General features: G+C 43.4%; 1 protein-coding gene across 1 annotated transcript in view; it reads left to right on the top strand.

Annotated features, from left to right (window-relative positions):
• Positions 1 to 1,344: 1,344 nt before the first annotated feature.
• Positions 1,345 to 26,405, top strand: part of LAPTM4B (lysosomal protein transmembrane 4 beta) — a 58,798-nt gene continuing 33,737 nt past the window's right edge. The window contains exons 1-3 of the mRNA XM_058809100.1: positions 1,345 to 1,566; positions 19,052 to 19,163; positions 26,126 to 26,199. Coding sequence (XP_058665083.1) covers positions 1,471 to 1,566; positions 19,052 to 19,163; positions 26,126 to 26,199 — 282 coding nt within the window. The 5' untranslated portion in view covers positions 1,345 to 1,470. The remainder of the gene's footprint in view (positions 1,567 to 19,051; positions 19,164 to 26,125; positions 26,200 to 26,405) is intronic.

The raw sequence follows: 26,405 nt of genomic DNA, 5'->3' as shown, positions 1-26,405 counted from the left end.
TCAAGGGATGCATGCAAGGATTTCATCTCTAACTTTCCTACTCTCTGGCATTAAAGGACAAGGTCTCTCAAGGTTATCAGTGAGATAGTCCAGACCCCATGGCTGGTGATTTTCCTTTGGCCTCTGGAATATTTGTCAATAGTGATGTTGCATTTTACAATAATTTTAGTTTCATTTTTGAATAACAATCTTAAAAATATTCGGCTTATGCATAGAATCTAGTCAAAATTATAAATTCAGGGCTACGTGGCTTTTCCTTTTATACACAAAAATTCCTGCCAACCCCTTGCCAGTTTTAAAAGGACAAACTAGGAACAGAGGTTATGTAAAATTTCTACTTAAAGTATTTTTAATTTAATTTACTATAGTGGCTTTATAAGTAGGGATAAAGCAGAGTTAGAATGTTCATCTGTGCCAAGTTAGCTTTTATCTTGAAGTTCCTGTTCTGCGCAGATGTATGTATGAAATAATGAAGAGCCCCAAAGCAACCATATAGGGAAGCATTGGAGTATTTTCAATGTTATATTTTGATGATAAATCGTGGAATTTGGTGGCAAGCAAAGATGGATGGCAGTAAATAAATTATGCTTAGGGTCAGGGTAGACATACAGACCTTCTGACAGTATTTTCTTCATTGTTTCATCTGGAGGACAAATAATAAAACATGAAAAGTCAGCTGCTTGGTAGGAAGTTCAGCTCAAATTTGCACAGTGCTTGAATATGCGGGACTGGCTCCTTCCTCCTAATGATGCGTGTCCCCCTCACACCCCACCATCATCAAGACATTAACTACAGGTAGTGGCCATGAGCTCAACCTTACCTTGTGTATCAGTGACACGAGGAAATTCCAGGCACCCCAATAGCAGCAGCTTTGGGAGGGGATTAGGAGGACACTGTGAAAGAAAACAAAGGTTCATGGATGCAGAACTTGGGGGTAAATTCCAAACATTCCATGACCTCCTCCAATATTATCTTTCCTTATAGAGAAATAGAGTTTATTTCTGCTACTTTGCCACTCAAAAATTGCCAGGAGCACTACAAGCTTTGCCAAGGAAGCGCCGAGCCGGTTCGCCCTCACAGGGCTCGTTCCAGGAGCGGCGGGGAGCATCCCCTGAGGAGCATCCCCTGAGGAGCATCCCCTGAGGAGCATCCCCTGAGGAGCATTCCACGGGAGCGGCCCTGGCCCGGCAGCGCTGGGGCCGGGCTGCCTCTCGCTGAGCGCCCGGGACTGCGCATCCCGAAACCCTCCCGCGCTTTGGGGCCGGGCTGCTGCTGCTGCTGCTGCTGCTGCTGCGGGGACAGACGCCCGCAGAGCCCTCAGAGCTCCCTCCGCCCTGCTGGGCCGTGCCGTGCCGTGCCGTGCCGTGCTCTCGGTCCCGCCCGGCGGGAGGGGCGGCCCCAGCCCGGTCCCGCCCCGCGGAGCGGCGCGCACAGAGACGCGGAGCGGCGAAGCCCCGAGGAGCCGCCGAGATGCTGAGCTCGCCCTGGGCGCGTTTCTACTCCAACAGCTGCTGCCTCTGCTGCCATGTCCGCACGGGCACCATCATCCTCGGCGTGTGGTACCTGGTAAGCGCGGCCCGGCTCCGGAGCAGCCTGGGGGGCGGCTCCGCGGGTGGGGGTGCCGATCGCAGCGGCTCCGCTGCCCGGGCGGGTTTCGGAGGGAGCCGCGTTGTTGGAGCGGAGGAATGCGCAGCAGCTCCGCGCCGCTGATCCCGGCGGGCGCCGGCTCTGAGAAACTGGGGCACGGAGCGAGTGCGTGTGCAGGGGCCGGGGCAGCGGCAGGGGATGCAGGATACACTGCACGGGCAGGAACGGGAGGGCCTCAACCCAAAAGCTGTGTGAGGGTTGAAAATGTGATAAGTGAAGACCCCTGGGGTGAGTTTGCCCCCAAACTTCGGGGCGGTCTCGGGCCGGGGTGGCTGCAGCCCACGGGCCCCGCCGGTGCATTGGCTCCAGTCAGGCTGCCCGGCCCCTGGGCACGCCGCGCAGAAAATCATGTTTGATCATCTCTGGTGGCTGCTTCATACAGCGTTCGGGTGTTCTTGTCACTGCTGTCCCTGTGTGGCAGGTCGTCGTTTGGCAGTAGCGTTTTGGTGTGCCTGGTAGGGAGCTGAAGCCTTCCACGCAGCTGTTCGCAGGTGCTGGAAAGACAGCTTGCTTCTGCCGGGATTACAGGACACGAGTGCGGAATTCACCCTGGGGACACCAGCGTTCCCAGCAGTACCCAAGGGCTGTTGGACGCTCGGTTATTTGGCCCGGGGAGCCGCGTTAAGCTCTCGGTTCCTCTCTGACCATTGTTTCCCCATCCTTTGCAATGTGGGGAAAGCGGTTTCCCAGAGCTGGTCCGGCTGTAGTCGCTGGGTGTTAGAATAAAAAGGGCTGGTTGTTTGCTGTAGGTAACGTGGATGCGCTTCTCAGCCTGCTCCGTCTCTCGGTGTGAGGAATCGATCTCCGTCTGATGGCGAGGCTGTGCAGAGCTGTTTGCCAAGCATCATTTTTCAAATGATTGCAGACGGAAGCAGATTAGACCCGGGCTCATTTGCTAACTACTGAAATTCCCCGCAGAAGCAAGTGAAAAATGCAGGGCTGCCTCCGCTGTAAGGCAGCTCATTAAATAAATTCAACCCGTGTAATAAAAAAGCTAGGTTGACATTTATGTCCTAGAAATCATATAAAATGTTCTATGTCCTGTAAAATATGTATTTCACCACTGAGAAAATGGTGCATTAGTTGAACCATTTCTTGCTCCTGGTTTAATAAAATATGGTTAATAGCAACATCCACAGCTGTACAATACTGACAATATTGTAAAATATGCCTCTCTTTGCCTGGCTGCAATTAAGTTTTGCTAAGTTGTAATATGACCTGAAAGCTTTTGAACATTTCTTCTAGGGAGCTTGTTATTTCTTTCTGCCTTCAGCTGAACGAAGCCTTTTCACATTGGCTCCACAGAGAGAGGGATATAGATATTTTATCTGTTCAGTGGACCTAAAGTTATTTGAGGAAGAGGGAGGTGCATCACCTGGGCTTGGATACAAAGAAAAGTCTGATAGCTTTTAAGACTGTTACCTAATCTGTTATAAACATTTAAATACCAGTGGGCGAATTTCACATAGTATTTTACTGCAAAATTTGGTCTTAAATTTCCTTTTCTATGAGCAGGTATTTCGTGATTTACAGTTCTTGATAGTTTTGCTTTCATAACTTTTTCAGGCTGGATTTCTGAATTACTTCAAACTGATACAGAACACATTTCTTTCTGTGCTTCTTTTGCTATTGCAAGTATTTGAATTTTAAATTTAATAATTAAAAATAGATATTTAGATGCATGTAGATAATAAATGCTAAGCCTTTTTGATTGATTATTATGTTAGGAAACAAAAAGTAAGGAAGGGGTAGTTCCTTGAATGAATGGCCCTGGCTGATAAAGTCAAACACAAATAGATTTCTTTGGCTCAGAAGAGCAGTTATAGTTCGGTTACATAACCGTATAACATAACATATAAACCCATATAAACCCATATCATGGTTTTATTACCATGTGCTGTTAAGGGTTAACATAAAAATAGATGTTCTGGTGGCATTTTTTTTTCTCTGCATGTATTTTGGGTGGTTGCATTACTCCAAACCACACATGACCCATGAGCATTACTTCCAAGTTCAAAAACCCTCTCTGAGTTTTTGCAACACCAATATCTATTCTACATATCCTTTGCCATTATTCCTTACAGGAAATTACTTGAGGAAATATATCAACCTTGAGAATGAATAGTTTTCTTGTTGCTTTTTCATTTCTCACTACCTGTGAGGCGTAAGTTTTATTAATTCTATGACAACGAATACAATGATTCAGTAGTAGAAGCATCTGAAGGAGGAAAAAGCAGTAGCTTTGAAGTTTTGGCAGACTTTTAACACAACATTTTCGCATGTTGAACCAGTTTTGAGTTAGCAGAATTTCAGGAGGCAGAATTTAATGTCTGAGTAAATGTGGAAAAAATAGTGGCTGAGATGGAATTAATTTTCCCATAGCAACCCTCTGGGTTCCACGCTGTGCACCAGGAGTTGGAAAGGTGTTGATCACACACCAGGGTTTTGTCTGCTGCTGAGCAGTGCTGGCACAGCCCCAGGGCTGTGTCTCCATATTCTGCAACCCCCTCATCAATAAGCTTTAAGTTTAATGTTTTAATTTAGTTGTAATGTTTAACTGGGTGTTTGGAGTCCCACAAATAGTGGGGAGAGTGGGAAGCTGAGTGCACATGGAGTTGTCAATGCTGCTGTTGAGGGAGTTTTCCCACAAAAGTTTTCCCAAGGGGCTTTCCCAACTCAAGCACAGCAGCCACAGACTCACAATGGTCTCATAAGGTATCAATAGCTGGGAAAAAATATTTAACTTTACTCTATTTTAGAACATGATGGATCTCAGAATACTAATGTTTCTATAGCTCTTGTGTTTCAGCAGTTTCTTCCTGGTAGAGCCATTGGTGCTCATCTACAGTAATATAACACGCTGCTGTGTGATTTTGCAATATAGCAAAATAATACTATATACATAAAGTCACTGAGCACTGAGGTACTTCAGTGTAAAAAGTAACTTGCAAAGGTTGGAGTAGCCAGGGGAAATTTCCTGAAGAGAATATCTAATGGGGTTGCAGAATAGCCCACACTTCAGGGACTAGCGTGCTGCCTTGGGGAGAAAAGCTTAACAGAGGGTGCTGCAATGTTAAATACAAACATTATGCTAAGGATTAAAATGTCAGCAATATGGCTGACTGAGGGTTAATGTTTATTTCAAACAGTTTGGTTTGGCTGGTTATTAATTTTTGAGTTTTTATCTGAGATGGACTGTACACTTGTCTGTATTATAACATAACATCAGAAGTCACAGTAGTAACGCAGAAACATTTTGGGGCACAAAAGTCTTACAAATGTTGTATTTAAAAAAAACAAACCAAGTTAAACTAGAAAGTCACTTCCCATAGCTGAATTTTGTCACTATGCTGCTTAGAACAATGACAATGCTGAAATGAGCCAACTTCAGTTCTGATCTCCAGTGGGTGCTGGAGTCCGGGGGAAACTGGCATTTCAGCTCCCAAGTGACCCAGTCAGTGCTGGTGAGTCAGAGTAACAACACCCCTGTCAGTGACAGCATTTATATACACAGCGTGTCTTCTTCTTGAGGAAATGGACTCCACTTTCCTTGTCTTAAACACAAGGAGCAACATCAGATGTGCTGACAGTGTCATGGAAGGGTTTTCCATTCTCCTGACAGTGGGGTTTCTGCACACCCCGAGGATCCACTGACACCATCTGAGATAGCAGGAATTCTGATTATTTTTGGTTGCTTTGGTGGGGAGAAGATGGAATTGTAAGGTACCAGTTTAAAAAAGAACAGACAATAGAAGAAGGAGCCTTCTCGTTAGAGCTGTGTGTGCCCGGTGCCCCAGAGCAGAGCAGAGCCCTGGGCACAGGCTGCTCCTCCCCGCGGTCCCACAGCCCCCCAGGACCCTGCAGCATCACCTTGAGCACCTCCAGCGCCAGTGCAGAGCTGCTGGCCCTGGGCAAGGCGCTCTTGCAGAACGTGCTGAGCATTCACCATTGGCACCCCTGGGGAGCCCCTGCCCTCCCGGAGCTCCTGACAGCGAGGGGCTAAAAATAAAAACTAATGGGAGGCTGAGAACCTTTTATAACCACAGGTTATCGAGCTGTGTGGCCCTCGCTGAAGGATGTGCAGTAAGAACATAAATAGAGCGAGCTGAAGTTTTTAGCCAAGGTGGGTTAAATGCTTGAGCTGCTATTTGTGGAGAGCTCGGCATGAATTGCTGGTTGTGACATTTCAGTTCTGGATTTTTTTTTAATATATTGTTGAAAGCATGTTTAATATCTATCTCTGTCCCAGTCTTCTTTTAGTAAAATGATTGAATCCTAATGATGAAAATATATACTGGTAGTAGACTTACATTGCAAAGGAAAAGAAAAGCACAATGGGCTGTGGTCTCACTGATTTAAGGTTGAGCACCCTGACAAGATTGGTAGAGTGAACTTGATCTGATGTCAAAAGGAGAGTGAAAATATATATTTTGTGACTAGGCCACATTTATGTCCTGGCATTTTTCAGGCCTGATGCAAAACAGCATGTATGGCAATGTGCTTAAATACCAGTTAGAAGATTTCAGTAATCTTGGCTTACTTGGCAGGGGGTAGAGATCAGCAGTGACTGCTCATGTAAACAAAATATCCCTGCACTGGAGCCTTCCAAGCTGCTCTGTCTGCTCTCCTGCAAGCTTTACACTGTCTGAGACTACTCACATCACCAAACCTGTGCCTGAGGGTCCCTTGAACAGGCGGTGAAGGCCTTTTTAGGGAAAAGAAAGAAATTCTAAGAAGTTCTTGATTATTTTTAAACCTGGGAGAATCAGGAGATTTTGAAAACTGAAAAAAGAACTGAAGTTGTGAAAAGAGCAAAACGACACAATCAGAAAGCCTGATGTGTTATCTCAGTGTCAGGTTATGGGAATTTTCATGAATACTGATATGAGACCTTGTGTTTTACTTTGAAAATTAGCTTTATATGGAATGAAGTGGACTAAAATAAAGGATTTTCAGCTTTATGTCTGTATGAAGGGCCATAGCAGCCAGCTCACTGAAGGCTCAGTTCCTTCACATCACCCAGGGATGTCTCTTCCAGTGTTGTCCCAGTGGGCTTGGGTGGGATTATCCTGCACCTTTAGCACCTCCAGTGACAGCCCAGTGCTGCTGGCCCTGGGGAAAGCATTCCTGCAGAATGGGGCCTGCTGTGGATTCCCCAGGTGTTTCCTGTCCATGGCCAAGACCTGGGCTGTATATTCAGGGGAAGAGCTGGGTGATGCCCATGACATTCCCAATTCCCATCCCTTGGTAGGAGACGTAGTGTCAGCAGTGCGTGAAATTTCTCCACTAGCAAGTGAAGGTGTCATAATGTCAAATTAAATGAGATTCCCAATTCTTCTAATAGAAATGGCTGAATTGATGAAATACTTATGTCCCAAGTGCCATGTCTGTAAAATGATCATTAGTTTTTCTTTTGTCTTTACTTCATAAGATGAAAGACAAGATCATGGAAAAAAAACAGTAACACTCCCCAATAACTCAATAGACTCTTCCTATGCACATGCTTGCTGTTGTGGAGAGTGGAGAGAAAACTTGGAATTCATTATGAATAGAGGAGAATATTAATCTTACTTTTAAAGGCTTCCCTGATGATTGATGTACATGTTGAATATCCAGCTGAGACTGGAGTCAGAGGAGGTTCAGGGTATATGCTCTTGGACTGGATCACATCCATTTCATTATCTTCAAGACCAGAGGGAAAAAAAATACTGATTCTGCACACAAATACCTGCTCAGGCCCTGTATGTCATTTACTTAACAAACTGAAAGCACATGTATGAATTTTATGTATGTCACAGCAAAAACTAAAGACTAATAATGATCATTAGCATGAACAAAATGACCTTATCTGAAGGACCTTCTCAATAACCATATTCTGACTGTAACTTCTCTAGAGATACATTATTAAATAATTTAATATGTATTAGCTTCAAGAATGGCATCAGGATAACTTCCTAAAGAACTCTTTTGTGCTGTGCACAGGCCCAGGTAGGTTTCAGCAGTGCAGGACCTTATCCCATCTTTTTTCTCCAATTCATGCTTCAGGCCCTCTTCAGTCGAATTGCAAAATAAAGGACAGCATGGGAGGAATTTAAATGGCACAATCAATAAAATAGCTTGCAAAGAGCCTAATCACTTACCTGTGTGACAGAATCCATCCCTGAGCAGGCCAAAAAGGTTATCTGAGCAAAAGATGGGCTCATTGGTACACCATATCCCAAGTTTTACCTGTGCTTTCTGTTCTAGGTGAAAAAAACCCCATATTTGTGTGTTTCCTGTGCTGCAGAAAGAGGTAGAAGCAGCATTTTATTAGTCTGTCCCAGACTCTGTCATACATCAGTATGACATGAAAACATTTATTAAAATTGGTTTTTCTTGCAAAAACCTTTTAAGTTATTGGAGGGATAAAATTTCTTGAAAAGGTCTTTTGGGCGGCTCTTGCACTTACTGAACTGTTTATTAGTCTGTGACACAACACAAGGATTTATGAAAATGTCTTTAAGCTCTAATCCCCTAACACAGGCAGTTTTTCTTATATCCCCAAATACCACAGTAAGATATTTCATGGAGTATGTAATCATAGCAATGACAGCTGATAATCTGCATCAGTTGTTTTGATAATCACACAATTGTCTCATGTAATCAATACAATTATCACCTCAGAAACTGCAAACCTTTGTAAAATACCCATTTTTTCTTACTAAGGCCTTCAATTGGATAATAAATTCCCTTCAGTGAAAAAACAGATGGTTGGTTGTAAGAGGAGCAAAGTTTACATAAATGCTTGTTGAAGGAAAGAATCCCATTAAGAGTTCAGTATGCTGTAATTACATTTGGGTTTTTATACAAAAAATCATGAATATATTTATAGAAAGGAGAGGAGGTATTACATTAATCAAGTCAAATGTGTTTGGAAGTTCTGTTGAAGGTTAATATGTATTTCCTAGTGAGCCAGAGGAGAACACATTAAGCTTCCTAAACTGATGGTTGATTAGACTGACGTCAGTGAAAATGCAATTAGTCTTATATATTCTTGGACGTATGGAACGGATGTTGCAAAATAGCCAGGAATTAATTTCCTTGATTGCTTTCTTTTTCTCTTTGTTTTATTGTGAGGCTTGTGCTTTGACTGTAAAACTCTGGAAGTTTAAAGTGGCCGAGGCTTGAAGATGTGCAGGGCAGTTTCTGTGCTGTTCTCAAGCAGGGCTGGAGGTTTAAAGTCCCAAATCTCCAAAGAGCAGAATAAGAAGGAAAAACCCACACTTGTGTCTGAAGGTGTCAGAGTGCTCCTGGTCAGCGTGAGGCGAATTGCCAGGGAGGCGTCCCTGAAGATTAACATGGACATGAGCCTGGCACACTGTTCCTGGACCTCCTGAGGGTCAGCTCTTTTTCAGGTGTCTGCAGTCAGCTCTAACTATTGTTATCCTGGTACTCAGCCTTGAAAGGGGTTTTGAGAGTGCTGTGACTGCTTTTCATTTTGTTGCTAGCATGTGCTGAGCAAGGTCTTGTTCTATCCAGAGATATATTAAGCTGCTTAAAACAGACAAGACAAATGCTTTTGGCAGAAACACAGATTTGTGGGAGATTTTCACCTTGGAGAGATGCATTTCCCAACAGTGAAACAGCTGTGGCCAGCCAGACAGGATACATGTGATCCTGTTCTTTACTATTTCTGTAATTATCTGTACTGTACCACCCTTCCACTTCTTCCTTGCATGACTAAATCCCTGCCTTGGGCTGCAGAGTGCTCTAAGGGTGCAGTCACTTGTATGACTTCTCTGGATATTGCCTGTGGTGGCTACATAAGAATCATGGATCAAAGATTTGGTGTGTTTTGGTGTTGGTTTTTGTTAGTTTTTTTTTTTTTTTTAATGAAGTGTTTGTATGTGTCTTGCTCTCCAAAGCAGAGCCCAGTCCTCTCAGCAGGGCAGTGGCCGAGTCCAGGAGGGTGGAGGGGACTCTGAGCACAGAAGCCCTGGGCGCTACTGTAGGACACACAGAGAGCTGGCCAGGGCCAGGGGGTACCTGGGCAGCCCAGCCTGGGTAGGAGCTACAGCGATGGCTCAGCCTCTGTCACAAGGCCACACCAAAGTGGGACCTTGTGGGACCTGCCACAGCTCACATCAAGTCACACTTCAGCAGCTCTGCCCTCAAGCTTTCAGTCAGCTGCAAGGCTCAAACATGCATTTTTGGAAGTCAAGGAGAAATGCAGAAACCAAGCAAATCCCACCTGAACAACCCTTTTTCTAATAAGGTTTTATTGCATACCAATTTTCTGCTAGTTCTCCACTGCATCCTGAACCAAGATGACCTTTAGTAGAAATTGTGAGTTGATCTGACAATGATATAATTGTGTATGTGATTATATTTCTCCACCAATATTTCCCTAGAGGTCTTGCTGGGCAGAAGACCTCAGCAGTCATTTTCAGGACTTTCCTTAGATACAGGTTCAACTTGCTTTAAATACAATGGAGAAGCAACAAAGACTCCACTGATAAATTTGTATACAAATAGCTTATTTCTTTAAACCAGGGAGGGACTAAGATTAAATAATGTTACAATTCTGTTATTAAAATTATGAAAGAGATGCCTCTGCCCAAATGAAGGTGCAAGCAAGACCATATGCCAAAGTCAGTAGTATGGATTTTATTTAACAGCAAATAGGAGGTAGAAAGAGATAGAAGGAAATAGAAAAAGGATGGGGGAGAAGAAGAGCATGACAGAGAGACAGATTAAGGGGAAAATATCACCACTCCATGGATCCTGATGGTGTCCTATTGATCCTGTTCTTCTGGTCTCCTTGGTGGTGAGGGTCCCTCAAACCACAGATTTCAGTGGGTTAATGTACATCAGGGCAGCTGGGGATGCCCAGGGAGCTGTCCTGCAGGAACAGGTGTGGCACAGTCTCTTGCCACAGGCTCTGGAGCAGTTGCATCACGTGCAGTGCTCTGCTGCAAGGCCCCAGGAATGAGTCTGGGAGCACTCTGGGGGGTCTGTGATGGATTATGGCACCCCCTCAGCTGCCTCTCATGAATGTGGCCTGTGGGGCTGGTGTAGGGGAGGATGGCTGTTCACTGCCTCTGCTTTGTGCCACACACCCAAAACTCCTCCTGCCCCCTTGGCTGGGGAGAGTCTGTGCAGACTCAGAGGATGAGGCTGTGGGCTGTGGCCTCCCCGCCTCAATCCCAGCCAGAGCTGCTTTTCAGGACAGCTGCTGGGTTTGGCTTTCTGGGGATAGTTCATTCTCCTTCAGTCTGTCTCCTTCTCCCTAGACCTGAGATGACTGAACAACAGCGTCACCTTTATCTTATCCCAAGTTCCCTTAGGGAGCTTAACTCACAGTCCCAAGTTACCCTCAGGAGGCATCTTCAGATAGAGGAAGGCTTTGGTGGTTGCAGCTTCTTTATACAGTTTTGCCCTAATGGGCAAAAAGTCCTTCATAACAATATCTGAGCCACACACCATAACATTTCAGTCTCTCACAACTATATAACAAACTAAACTCTATCTCTAGGGAGCCAGAAACCTCTTGTGCATATTGCACAATCTGTCCATCTATTTTTTTTTAAATAAATGTAAGCATTACCATATTTCACTAATAACAGACCTCTTGTGGTTTGGGTTTTAAACTTATTAAAAGATTGGCAGTAGGCAGCAGTTGAGTCATTTGTATAGAAGAGTGCTGGTAAATTATTCTGGACTTCCTATATCAATTTAATCAGCATAATCTTTAGAGTTCAATGTTGAGTGTCATAGCAATCAAAGCTGAAATTATGTATAAAAGCTGATTGAAATACTTTATGCAGCTTTCTATTATATGCTCTCCATAATATGGACTTTGCAATATGCTAGTCTGAGCCTGCCTGGATGATTCTTTGCCTTCTCATAAGTAGTATGGAAAAATAGTGACAAGAATTGCGGACTCTACCCTATCTTCTCCAAATTAAAGAATATAAAATCCTAATTGCTACTTCTGATCTGACTAGTGCTCCTCCTATTCCAGTGCAGTATTTCAGATAGCAGCTAGAACCATGCTTTGAGAAACCACACAGAGAGAAAGAACAGCTTGTTCAGGGACAACATTTTCTTTTATTATCCTGTAGTGTTAAGGTTGGGCAGTCACCTGAAGCAGGAAGGCTTATATTTTGTTTTTCAGATCTTTTGTGATATGACTAAACACTTGCATTTCCTTTTAGTAAATAAATAATTTTTTTCTGAATTCCTTCAACCTTTTGGCTTCAGTTATAATGCCTGATAATGTGTTTCACTGGTCAGAGGAGTGAAGGATTCCCTTTTAACCCAAGTTCAAGTGTCCCTCTCTCTGTTTCTGTTCAGGCTGTTTTGCTCCATTGGATGAAAAGATAGGATGAAAGTTGAGGGTGTCTGGGTTTCTAACTTGGAGCACTCATTAAGTTGTGCATCACTAACACATCTGCAGCTTGTCCCCAGGCCCTGGGCAGTTGAAACATTTTCATTAGCATGAGGCAGAAGGCTTACACAGCAGGGAAAAGGGAGAGGTGTCTGCTCTGACAGCCAGGGCTCTCCTGCTCCTCCTCTCCTGGAGTTCACACCTTGGCTGTGCTGTGCTGGCTCCTGTGCCTCCAGAGGGAAAGGGATTGAATCACTGCAGGGAGACTCGTCAAGAAACATGGGCACACTGAAGGGACAGCTTGTTTCCTGTTCCTTATGTGCTATTTGCCTGCTCTTCACAGCACTCAGCTAAAAACCTCTATTGATAAAATTGCCTCCTTGTTTCTTCTTCAGTCAGAGTTCAGAAAAAGCCCCCAATGAACACGTACAAACACAAAACTTTGTCTAACAGGGAGACAGAAAACGGACAGAAAAATCTTCCTATATGGGACAATAAACCTTAATTCATTATCTACACTAACAGAGAAGTTTGGGAAATGCACCCCAGATAGTGCAAATCTACCATGAGCTGGTTAAATCCTGACCCTGATTTTTTTTCCTTTGTAGAGTTCTTTTGTCCTTTTGATGAACAAAAGTGTTCTTGCTTTTCTTAAGATCTTTTATGCCTAAAGAAAAAAATGAAAATATGGAAAGAACATGCCTAGTGAAAAGGGAAAGGTAGATAGGGTGAATTAGACATTGAGATTCTTAAATAGACATTTTCCATTCATTCTTACTTCTTCTGATAGTGATACTGACTTCAAATATCCAGGTGCTAGAAAATACTCTTCTGTTTAGTTTCAAGGAGCAAAAATAGTTTAAGACTGATGTTTTGTTTCTATCATTTCTGTATAGAACAGAGTTTTTTGGAGAGAGAGAAGAGGGTACAGGGGTTCTGCTTGAGATTTTCTTAAGTTTTACTAAAAATGTTTAGGATTTCTTACTACTAAAATTAATGTCCTTGGCAATTTGCTTCCTTAGTATCTCTGTAGAGGACAACAAACTAAACCATGCCAGTTTTGAGGGGTACTAAAAATATGCTAGAACTGTGTGTGTGCCAGTTCCTACATATTACAGGGCTTCCCAGTGTCATGAAAGCAGCTCTGGAACTGCAAAAAGGGACATAGGCAGGGAGTTAGTTCACCACCAATGCTGAGATTTAAGGAGAGTGCTTAAGTGGATCTCTCTTGAGTTCAGTGAGGCTGAAAGCAGTCACAGAATTACAACTGAACAAATATCTTTCACCACCCATAACACTCAGACTGCTACACGCATGGATTCAGTTATAGATTGAACCCTCAATGGAAATAAAGCTGGGGGAGCTCTTCTTTTTTCCTGTAAATATAGGTATTTCTCTTCACTGCATTAGAAAGCCTTGGGAGAGCTGCAGTAGAATATTTGTTGAGGGGAACCTGTAGACTTCAATAGAAACATCACTGTTTTTAATGCAGTGTATTGATTTAAAGTGAGCATAATATTTCTTCTTCTTAAACTCCTTTAACAAAGCTATTTTATTTCGATTCTTGACTGAAAGCCATTGTAGCTCCTGGCAAGCCATTGTAACTCCATTCTTTCAGTGTTTACAGACATTTGTGTAAGTTGCTGGCCAAAGCATTTCTCTGTCTGCTTGAGTTAGGGATCATCAGTAGATTGGTGTTAATGGCAGGCTCTTAGGAGCTACTGGAACTAATTTTATTTTAGATAAGCTGGGGTAGATACCATGCATCTGCACTTCTACAAAAGGTCTGAAATGACAGTGATATTTGTTTTCTGATCACCTGTTGCTGCAGTGGTTTCTGACACCTCTCCCCTGCATTTTATTCCCGTGGGTCACCACAGTTCATTGCTGACCTCTGTAACCAAAGACATGGAGAAAAGGTGACTTATTGACTGTAGAAGTCTGAAATTTTCGTGCATTATATAGTTTATAATTGCTGGGTGCTGCCTGTGGAAGACATGAGGTTGTGTCCTTGCATCCTAAACACTGGACATCCTCTCCAGCAGAACTGCCTCACATTGTGCCTGATCTTCTGGTTCTTTATCACAGTGCAGTGGAAGCAGCATCAGTGGCTGGTGGTCAGTCCCAGTCTCATCACCTGCTCATGCTCATGCCTGCATGCACCTTTCTCACAGAGCTGTTGCTGCTTAAAGTGTCTTCTACTCAAATCTGAAATTATGTTTTATAAGCCCATAGCAAGAACTCCAGTTACTGCTCCAACATCTGGATGTCTCTTCCATATTTCCTCTTTCTCCTTGGCTTCATACATTCTGTGGTTTCTATAAAGCATTATTTATTATTTTCTATAAAGCATTATTTATTATTTTCCTCCCCTTCATTGATTAAAAAAGTGGATGTAATTCCATCCGGCTGCCAGAGAAGTAAGATTTTGGATTTTTTAAAGATAATTATTTTATTTCCATATCAGAATAAGGGCACAGCTGGGCATTTTTAGGACTTTCTGTAGGTTCTTTGTCCAGTGTGTTGTTAGGGCGCTCTGAACACCATCCTGCAGGGACTGAGCCCAGAGGCAGAACTGGGGCTGATCACACCAGCCCCAGCAGGGCAGGGGACAAACCAGGGGTGCCAACCAAAAGCAGAGAGGGCTGGGGCCAGGGCCACAGCTGGAGACCAGCTGCAGCGTGCCTTTGCAGGGTCCTCAGGGAGCATGGCTGGGGACTGGCGTGTCCTGTACCCTTGGGAGCGGGCCTGGTGAGCCCAGGCTGCCCTGGATGGGCTCTGGGCCATGGGCAGGGGTGGGGACAGGCCCAGGTTGGGGCTGTGCAGGTCAGATAAGGCCGAGTGTCCCTGGAGCTCCTCTCCTGAGCCCCTGACAGCACTGGGTGCTATCAGCTGTAGGACCCTGTGGTCACAGTCCTGACTTGACAGTGCAAAGTCTTGCATTTTATTCTTATTGAGCACCTGTCAGGGGCAGAGTGGGAGCTTCTGATAAAGTTTATTAAAGAAACCCTCCTGTTGAGTTACAGGGTGTAGAAAGGATCCCCTTGCTTTTTAAACTCCTCCTAGAGGAGTCTGGGTATGGCTGGATCCAGTCTTAACCCCAGACTTCATCAACAGTTTATGTCGAAAGGATTATATAGGTATAACTGAACCTTTATACAACTTTGTCCCACAGGATGAAGGACAGCAAACCAGATATATTTAAATAAATAAATATAATGGTTTTATTATTATAATGATTAGACAAAACTATTGTAGCCAGAATTATTATATACTATAACACAGTATATTATTATACACTATAACACAGTATAGGAGATATAACAACTATTATAGTACACCACAAAGCAATATTGAAACAATTGTATTAAAGCTAGCAAAAAAATTATTAATTGATATTTAATTGTTATTAACAGATCGATGTTACCCACCCATATCAGTGACCAAGGGCCAGTTTCTTTCACTCAGCCTTGAAAGGTAACCTTGATGAGCATCCCCACTCAGGGGAGAGGTGCCCACACATGCACTGCAGGAAGGGCTGTGGTAGAAGGCCCTGCTGTTCAATTTGGAGCTGGGTGATTGTCTGTCAGCCATTCTGCCTCCAGCCCAGCTGTGTCAGCTCAGAGCTTTAGATAAACTATCAGCAGGGGCACTCGTTTGTTCCTTTATCCAGGTATTTTAGCAGGTCTGCCACATTGTTATCTCACTATCAGAGTGTTTAACTTCGGGATTGAGTCAGACTTGGCTTCAGCTATTGTTCAACACCAAAGGCAGCATGAATCCCCTTCTTTGTTTACCACTGACAGCTTTGCAAACAGGACACTGTTCAAGTTATTTTGCCCCATTCCAGGGAGAGCATCCTGCTGCAACCCCACTGGTGTATGGCCATGGACACCTTTCAGTTTCTCCATCCATGAAAGAAGGACAGTGTGTCTCACTGGGAAGGTACAGGGTTTAGCAGCTTCCTGCAGCTTTGCATAATTAAAATGCTTTCTAAGCATTGCTGATTGGTTGTTACCCAATTTGTTGCTGAAAAAGTGTAAAACATCTTGAAGGAAATTTTGGCCCTATCAAAAGAGCACAGGAATCTCTTTTGCTTTTCCTAGAATGGAGATTTCAACTCTCATACTAACTGCATATACCAACAGGGAATAATTTTTTATGCTCTTGTCCTTGATTGTGTGTCCTTGGAAAACATTACATCAGGAAGTTTTTAGACAGACATAATGAATGCATTAGAACATTTTTCAAAATTCAACAGTCACATCACTTTCAAAACAAAAGGAAAACCCTAATGAACACAATACACCCAACTGTGCACACATTTCTGGGAGAAAGAGGGAGCAAACAAGCACATGGTGTATTTCACTTGCACTGCTGACAGCACAGCTGGAAAGTGCTCAGATGATTATGAGCATCTCTAGAGAACAAACTGATAGAAAAGTAATGCACTAAAGAGCATTAGAGAGATTCCTACTGACTGCAGCAGACTTCAGATCAGGCAAACACAATCTATGTCTTATACAGAATTTAAGGCAATGCTGACAATCACATAATCTGAATCAGGACATATCCATAAGGAGAAAGTAGAGTGTGTAGATCAGTATTTTATGAATTTTCATGGCTATATCTGTACCCAAAAATATGTCTTTAAATAGCAACACTCTATGCATTTATTGTTTCTGATTCCTTGGATATTTTGAGTAGTCTTCTTAGGTAACATATTTATTACTGGCTTATATCTTCTAGCTTTCTACAAAGGAGTATAAAACAAGAACTAAGTGTGATATGGAGTTATACATGATGCTAAAACCCAGTAAGATTTATGGAATGTACTTTGAATTTTGATAACCATCTGATGTCTTCAAAACCAAGAGAAAGACAAGACCATTCTACAGCATTCCCCACACAGAGCTATTTAATTACTCTATGTAAAAATGCAGTAATGACAATCTCTAACCCCCTCCAGACAATCTCTATCTGCCTCTTTTCTAATTGTTCGCCACATTAACTTAAATTTTCTTTGGCTGTAATTCAGATCTATTTAGCCAGTTGATCTGTTGCCTTGTTCTTTTCCCCCACCTTTCTGCTCATAAAAGACTGAGAGCATCTCCGCCTGCCTTTTCCTTGCTAAGCAACCCCTGGTTGTTCCTTACCTGTCCTACATTCCAGATGTCTCACTGCCCTCTGCTCTGATGCAGGATCCTCCCCAGGGTTTTTCCTTGTACATTTTAGAAGGACTTTGAATCCTTTCTGCAGAGGCCCATGGAGGGCAAGTGGGAGGATAGTTTGTGCATCTACTGCCCAGGTTTCTGCAGCACTGCCCAGCACCATGTAGCCACAAAGCTGAACTCTATGCTTTTTGGAGCTGAATTGTGCTCTGTTGTCTGAATTCTGCTCTAGTTGGTCAAAATAATTGTAATCTTATTTCACAAAGTTCTTACAACTTGTCTGCAAATTAGAGAAAGGTAGAGGTTACAAGTGACTTAACAAGTCTCTCAATGACACTGGAAAACCCTAACCAATGTATCTTTGCTGGCTGTGAATCCTTAAATCTGTCACAGCTGTTCTTTCAGTACAGTTATGCAGCTGGCAGTGCATTCACCTTCCTGCACATTCAACCAAACCAGGTTTTCCATGCTCATTTGTGAGAATCTCAAAATGTCAAAAAAGGGAGCTAAGATGCAGAGATGTGATCTACTGCTTCTGCCCTATCCATAGGGCCTCTTGCTCTGTCAGAGAAGGAAAATAAGATAAATTACTTACAGTTTGTCCTTGACAAGCCCATGGTGATTGTTACTTGTCACCGTACAAATTTGAAGTGTTAATGGGGAGACTGCTTGATTATCTGTTCTTATTTTGTTCTCAGTCTATCTAGAAATTCGTTACATGATCTTCCTGCTTTGAAATTGCATAAACTGTGCTTGCTCTTTTCTTGTCTTGTGAACTCAATCTATTCTCAGCAGTTTTCAAAGATTGCTAACAGATCTGGTATCAGCTGGACTTGATGGAATTTCCCTATCAAAAAGGATTTATCTTACCTGAGAAAGTCTCTAGCCTGTTATGTCTTGAAATAACCTGTGCTACACCTATACCTTCTTGTTGCTGTTAGTAACCTGTGATCAGATTAGGATGACTTTGAAGTGAGAACCAAAGCAATGAAATCCATCTTTCCAAGCGTACTGTTTTCAGCTTTCTCCTTTCCTTTTTCTTCTTCACCAGTTATCTTCCTAGTTTTGTAGAATAAGCTTTTAGCCTGGCTGTATTATTTCATGCTGAGCAATCTTCTTTTCTGCAATTAGCTCTCTTCACTTCAAAGCAATATGAGCATTTTGTTCAGATTTGTTTTAAAATACAGCTCTTGGCTACCTCTCCAATCCGTCCATAGCTGATTGTTGACAATCCGCTTCTGCTGGATCACTTGGTATTCTTGGCATTTCTTTCACTTACTGCATTTCATAGCCAAGGCCTTGTGAATGTCCATCTGTGCCATAAGACACAGGAATGTGAGCATCAGACACGGGGCTCACATTGCCACCCCCCAGGCCTCCTCATTTAGCAGCTCACCTGAGCCAGCACCTCACTCATGGCCTCTTAGAACACAGCCCTTTCCAGTAACTGAGCTCCTCTTTGGTCATCCAGCAGTTTTACAGGGTCTGTCCCCAATTCTGGTTCTGCCATGCTGATAGTCCTTGATTTCAGCACCCATTTGTAATAATCTCAGAAGGACTGGTGAATGTGCTAATGTGTTTTATAGTCTGAAAGAGCAGCAGTAACTTTTCTGCTGTGGAATAGAGTCAGAATGAAAAGAGGTAATCTACATTTTGTTTAATTTTCATGCTGTTGCTGAGGGAAGAAGTCAGTCCTGTTTACCAGCTTAAAGAAATGAATTACAGTGTTAGTTAAATACTACAGTTGTACAGTTGGAAAACAGTCTCTATCAGGTGGTGTGAAACATGGTGGGTGTGTGCTGCCCAGAGGTTTTTCATGGATTACTTTCACAGACTGATCTTTTTCCCTTTTTCCTCTCTGTAGATTATAAATTCGGTGGTCTTGCTGATTCTGCTGAGTGCCCTGACTGATCCTGACCAGTACCACCTGACTAGTGCTGAATTAGGGGGTGAATTTGAATTTATGGATGATGCCAGTAAGTACAAATTCCCTAATTACTAGCACTCATTGCTCCAGCGTTTATGTAACTGTCCTATCATTTCAGTAATTACTGTCCTTTTAATGATTGCTTCACCTTTGTATCTTGCAGATTCATTTTTATTGTGAAAGGTGTCATGACACAGCTCAAACTTGTTTCCTAGTAGTAACCTTATCTGCCACCTACCTACTAGTAATCAATCCATCTGCTCTGCTGTGTCCTGACTTGGCAGGGGCAGAGCCAGCCCTTGGCAGGGAGATGTATCCCTGAGCATGGTGCTGAAATCCCCAGGGGAATTTTGCAGGCCAGAGGGAGATATCCCCAGGGGAATTTTGCAGGCCAGAGGGAGATACGGAGTCTCTGCATCTTGCAGCACCACATCCCAAGTGCCTGCACATGCACAGGAACCCATGCTGCTGTTCAGACAGCTGAGTGTGTTCCTTCATGCTGGATGTGTTCATGCACCCCCTGTGCATCTGGCATGACCTGCAGAAACCTGCTCAAATGGATGCAAATGCAAATATCAACTGTACAGTCACAGGCATATTAGCAATAACACAGAGCAATTCCTTCTCTTACTGAAAGGCATCATAGAAAATCTTTAATATAGTTTCAGAGAAGGGTAAGCTAGGCCATTTATGTCTCCTACAAAAACTCTTGTCCTTTGAGAATATTTCCTTGTTCCATAACTTTTCCAAATTATTTGGTGGTTTGTTGATTTAATTAATTCATATCTAGTAAAGTTTTCCCTCCATGTGATTTTGATAAAAATGTCTGTTTATTTTCATTTCTGCTCACAATGGTTACATTCAACATTTCTCATGGTAGTCTGAAATGAGATCTGTTGCTAATCACACTGGTGTCTTTCTGCTCAGAATCCCCCCATCCACAGCTAAAGGTTCTAAGTCCTTTCCTCATTCCTGCTGAAGTCAATAAAAATGTCTGTAGGAGAAGCAATAGCCCCACACATGAAAATTTTGCCCATTGTTTGTGAGAGATGCTGGGTATCACTGAAAGGATGCTTATTTCCACAAGGTCTTTATGCAGATATGCCTTGAGGATCTACACTGAATTAATGATAAGGGGTGATTGCAACTTTATTGTGTCTTCATTGAAAACCCACCTACAACTTCCGACTAAAAATCTTTTTATATAACTGGATTTAAGAAAGTAAGGACCGCAGTAGATACAGATGGGCTCCTAGCTGATTCTGACATATTAAAACTGACTGCCTTGTCCTAATTCTCAGAGATTAACCTTGGTAATAACTGTCTGTCAGTGTGGTTTTATATAGCTGACATCAGAGGCCTGCCAGTGCCCAAGGCTTTCAAATTGTAATTCTGTTTTGTAATGCAGTAGCTGTCAGATAAAGTACATTGGGGATTTCCATCTACACTTGAAAATTGTATTTTCTGTATATTTTTGTCAAGGCTTCTGAAGTGAACCCTGCAAGACTGTGAAAGGATGGCTTATGGGCCGAGCAACCTCATTTCCATTTGGTAAAGGGAACATTTCACAGGCAGTTAAATTACGAATGAACACTTGAATTAATGTCTCCTTTTATTCTTTGAGTCCCTCTGGTTTGGTGCCTTACTGAGTAAAGGCAGTTGAGTCAAGATATTGACTTTTATGGTTACTGGAAATAGCTGGCAGGAGATAATTTATTTTTTCTATTCTTTAAGCATGACTGTATTTGTTCAAATGTAATGAAATGTTTTATTATGAGATAAATCATCAGAAAAACTTCCACATACTCTGCTCTTTTCTTACTTTTATTTGTCTTTTTTGAAGCAGTGTTTTCCAGGTTAGCTCTATGCACTGAAACCATGTGTATGAAATACAGGAAGATACATATTTTTTTATTCTAAAGAAGGTCCCAAAGTTGTTATCTGTATGTACTTCTGTTGACAAATAATAATGACACAAACATTGATACCCATTATTCTCATTCCTGTTGATCCTCCTATCAATAGCAAACAATTAAAAAATGCAGACACAGAGTTTACGTGTAACATTTGTCACTCCCTTCCTCTCTCTCCTGTAAGAGAATCCCTCATAAAAGATCTGAAAACATCATCTGGAAAAAAAAAAAAAACAAACCTTATCAGCTGTGTCACAGTAGTCAAATGAAGTTAATGACAGGTTTCCCTTGACTCCTTGACTTCCAAGAAACCAGGATTCTCCCAATAATCATATTCAGATTTATTTCTAGCTGTGCCTGGTTTATGGAGAATTCTCAATTTTCTGTTCCTGCAGTGGGGAAAATTCCTGCAACCTGCAGAGCCAAAGCCAGTCTGGTGCAAACTGCTTGGAAATACCAGAGCAACATCAGTTCCAATCCCAGGATTTAGTGTGGTTCCAAGGGCATTACCAGAGGCTTCAAAGTACCTGTTTGATTAGCCAGAGAAAGGATTTACCTGAACACTTAAAAAAAAGCTCTAGGCTATTTATTTTCCCTTCTATCCTAGAAAAGGAAGCAAGGGGGAAGAAATTCTGCCAAGATGTAACCATGTGGCAGAGGGAGGTACTGGAGGGAGCAAGCCGCTCCACCTGCAGCTTGCTGTGCACACCAGTGTGTGTGGTGTGTGTGGCTCCCCAAAATGTACATCCCAGAACCTGGTAAAATGCTGGGCTTCCTCCTGTGCTGGATATTCAGCTGAGCCCATTTAGTCTCGTCTTTCTTTTCATTATTTCCTGAGGGAGTTTAGAAGCTGGACTAGGGAAAATTAGAAATGTGTGAGCTGCTCAATGTAATACTGCTGCTGTTAAAAGACTAATAATCTCAGAGCAGGAGATGGAAAAGCCCTCTAATTAATTTTGACTTCCCAGAGGGTTTTGCCTGAGCCTTCTGCTCAGCTTCTCCAGACACACAGATCATCATCCTGACATGTCAACAGCCCAAACAAGCAGTGGGTGTTGCTTGGTTTTATTTACTGCTGTCATAGTGTCAGAGATGTGTGTGTGATACTTCACAGGCCACATGACAGCAAGGATTGAAATCCTCTGCATGACCTACAGAAACTGAGGGAAACTTTGACACTGATATCAGCAATTTAGGTCAAAATCTGCCCATGTCCCTGCCCTGGGATGGGCAGACAAGACAGGCAGACATCTCAGGACAGGGGACAATAATGTGATGATCTCTCTGCTGAATATAACATCCACCCAGGACTTGAAAATATTACTTCAAATAGAAAAACTTTATAAAGAAATCTACAGACAGCATGGTTGGACTTCTGCTGGGGGATAAAAGGAAGTGGTGGAGTAGGTACATTCCTGTCCCAGTCCATCAACACCTCTTATACAGTACTAGTCCCAGATATAGGGAGAGGCAAAAAACTAAATCCCTTCCCAGTATAAGATATTCAGGGCAGCATCTTCCCCTCTAATTTTATACTCTAGAGTAAATGTGCTGGGCTCAAAGGTGCAGAATATTCTTTCCTTCTCACTGTCCACCTCTCTTTCCCAGGGAGAAAATGCTGCTGCTGTGCAGGTTTGACCCAGGGGCTGCCTGGTGGCTGGCAGCAGGGGCATCAAGCTTGCACAAGCAGCCTGCAGGAGAGAGCAAGGCAGTAATCCTCAGCTGGCAGTCAGGAGGCTCTTGGATAAATAAGGCTGGGAGAGTGGACTGAGGGAGGGCTGCAGGCTGCTGATCTGCAGCTTTCTTGTCCCTGCTCTCAAAGCTGAGGGCCAGTGATTAACTCCAGGGCTGGGGCAGGTGATGGGGATTTGAGATCTTCATCACTCCGCACCCAGGGACTGGCCTTGCTGGCTGCTCCTCCCTGTCCCTGCAGCACCCACCTCTGCAAGAGGAGAGAGGAAGACAAGGAAATACTTCTGAGGTGATTTGAGGGAGCTTGAGCTGCAGCTTGCTGTGCACCCCATGGCAGCAGCTCTGCCCAGCCCCAGCAGCAGCTTCTCTCCAGAGAGTCAGGAAAGTAGGATGTCACTGCAAGGTATAAGAATTAAAAAACTCAGTTGGTTTCTTTAAAACCAAGGAGAAAACTCAGAAAGCCATCTAGGACAAACAGGCTGGATAACCCCTTCAGCAGTCCAAGTGCAGCCCTTCTAGCCATAGAAAGCACAGCATGGCTGGAAAAAAATCACACACCCCTGTCAGTTTCTCATTTAATGTGCTGCATATCTAGTTTCACTCTGATTAATTGAAGCTGACACAGCTCAAAAAACCCAATGAAGCCTTAAATGAGAAAGAACTAGCTTGAGCCAACTAGGACTTGGCATGGTGGAGCACAGTTAGGGAGACACTGGAGACAGGGAGCAGGAGTGTGCAGACCAGATCTTCAATGTCAAGCTCATCACAGTTTGCTGGGCTCTGGCTCTGAACCAGAGCTGCCACAGTCACCAGCAAAGTGGAACCTGTGACTCCTGCATCTGCTGCAAATGACAATGGCAGCAGCTTCCCCCCAGGTGCAGGAAGGAGGTGGTTGGGATCAAGAACAAATGCATAAGCAATGCCTCCAAACTGATGGTCAGAATCAAAATAGTGATCCATGAGCCTCTTTTACAAGAGGTTCAATTGAGGTTAGTGGCTACAGCAGCAATTTTCACTTCTTTTCTTTCATTACCTTAAGTGTATCTGGTCTATTCAAAATAATTTTGATTTCACAGGACATATGTAGGCAGCCAGAGTAAATGGCCAGAAGTGTCTTAAGAGGCTGCAGTAGAGGTATATATTTTATTAGTAGAGGTATATTTTGTGGATACTTCTTCCTCTTGAGGGCAGAATTCAGATCACTTCTAACAGGCACAGCACAGCCTTTACAGCTCCTGAAAACCTAGAAACTGCTCGAGGTAATGCAGCTCAAATACTGCACTGGTTGTCTGGAGTCTCTACACATTCTAAGAGGAGAAGGAGGTGCCTTTGAAGAGCAGTTTGGAATGACTGAGGTGTCATTCCCTGCCGAATGATGAGCAGGGGGCCCAGCTGCCTCCCCGTGGCATCGTGTAGCACCCATGAGCTGAGCTGGAGGAAGCCGCTGTGGAGGCAGCAGGGAGCACCAGGGTGAGCTAAACTCGCTGCTGAGTGCAGGCCCCTCTCCTGGGTGACACCTGCTGATTCTGACAATAAGACAAAGATTCAGGCATTTCTGCTGTGAGAAAGGATCTGTGCTCCAGGGCCTCATCAGACCACAGTGGTTTGAATGTGCTCCTCCAAGTGCCAGGAAAGGGCACTTTGTCCTTCAAATTTAATCCATTTAATTAGGAAGTACCTGCCATAGGACCTTTTCTGCGGCATTTGAGTTCCTATGCAATCACAAGGACAAACTCTGGGGGCAAAAGAGAGAGAACAAGAATCCTGAAATCTAGGACACAGGCAGTGCTCTGGAAAAGGGGAAACCTGGGTTCTGAAGTCCTTAATCCTGCTGTTGGTAGGTGCAGTGCCCAAGGAGCCAGAGAACACAAGCAGCTCTGGACATGTCCTCACCTGCCAGCAGCAGTCTCCTCTTGCTCATTTTCCCTCCAGCTTCACAGGTCTCAGGTTCCTCTCTGCATGCAGAAATCTGGATTGGTGCCATCTAGGGCAAAGTTTGTGCTCCCTCAGGCACAGGAGGATCAAGGACTGGGTCTTTTGTTCTCTACATGGATGATCATTCTGGTAGGCTGGAAATAATGACAGATCAGACTTGGTGCCTGTCCTTCCTCCTCAGCCATCACCTGGCTGAGCCTGCACTGCTTCCTGCTGGTGGCAGGTGAGACCTGTCCACAGCTGCCACATCCCTTCAGAGACTTGGCTGAAGGCTCCAGGCCACGTACCCAGGATCTGATTTTGTTGCATCCAGGGAGTTGAGTTGAGGACTGTTCCATGCCCCTCATCATGTGCTGGAGTTAGATGTTGTGGCAGTTCTGTGGTGAAATGATGCCATCTTTACACTTTGAATGGTTCCAAAGTCAGGGTAGTGAACATCCTGAACACTGTGGTGTGTTTGTGCATCTCAGAGCTCCTTCATGTACCTCATCGAGGTAGGTAGTTTAAACACACCTGGTGACAGCAATGTGAACAGGATGGACCTCACAGATAGCAACAGAGTGGGATCTCTAAAGCCATGTCCTATATACCTCACGTCCTCTTTGTGCACTGGCTTAACCTCAGAAAACAAGCACAATGTTCCATGCACTCCCAAACTCATTGTAAGGTCAAGTTCAGAAATTCACTTCTGATCTCCTGACAGTGATCTGTAATGTTACCTAGGGATGTGCATATGAAAAGACCAAACATGTGATTTTTTTCCCCCAGGATCTCCTTCCAACTGTTCATGGCTTAGGAACTTCTTAAATCGAATAAAGAGTTAATTGAAAGCTGGTCAGCAGTAGAATAAAAAGATAGGAGTCCTGTAATTTGTCCAATCAAAGCTTTAAAGAATAGAATGTTTTCCTTCCTTTATGCTTTACCTTTCCTGACAATTATACATTTCCATTAATAAATACATCTCTGTAGTATTATTGGTTGAAATGAAATTTTTCATGTTATTTCTGCTAAGATGACTTTATCTGCCAGTTTTGCTCCTTTTACAGTATAGAGATATATGAGCAATGGTATGCAGCAGCTGTTGGTGAGGAAGCAATCTGGAATGCAGAAAAGCAGACACATTCTCACTACAGATATCAGCACCACGAGTAAAACAGTCCTGTCAAAACTGCTCCTGAGTTTAGAAAATCCATAGAAAAACCAGACCATTCATCTCCATGGTCTTATAGAGGCTGTAGTGGTTTGCGCAGTGTCAGTGTAAGTGCCAGCACTTGAACAGATAGAAGCACTGTCTGTGCTTCTTGTATTTAGGAGGTTCCCCACAAAAGCCAGAGATTTCCTCCAGCAATGCCTGAACAATGCGCCTGACTCCATCTCCACCCTGCATACGAGATGCTCTGCACAAAGGAGGTGGTAAAATAACTGAACCAAGCTCTGAATTTGCCTTCAATCATTGATGTCTCTTTTCCAGATATGTGCATTGCCACTGCAATTTCTCTCCTCATGATTCTGATCTGTGCAATGGCTACATATGGTGCATATAAGGTAATTCATTACATTTGATAATTCATTACATTCGGGGAGACACGAATAAAGTGAACCACACAACTCCATAGAAACAAAATTAAGAAAACTCTTTTCTAACAATTGCTTTTTTACTTGCTTAGCTGAAAATTGGGAGAGGGAAAAGAAGTTGAAGAGGCAGCAGAACTGATCGCTTGGATCAGTGGTACCCCAGGGCCCCCTGCTGC

The sequence above is a fragment of the Ammospiza caudacuta genome, chromosome 1 (assembly GCF_027887145.1).
Source record: "Ammospiza caudacuta isolate bAmmCau1 chromosome 1, bAmmCau1.pri, whole genome shotgun sequence".
Classification (NCBI taxonomy): domain Eukaryota; kingdom Metazoa; phylum Chordata; class Aves; order Passeriformes; family Passerellidae; genus Ammospiza; species Ammospiza caudacuta.
This window is presented reverse-complemented; position numbering and strand designations above follow the sequence as displayed.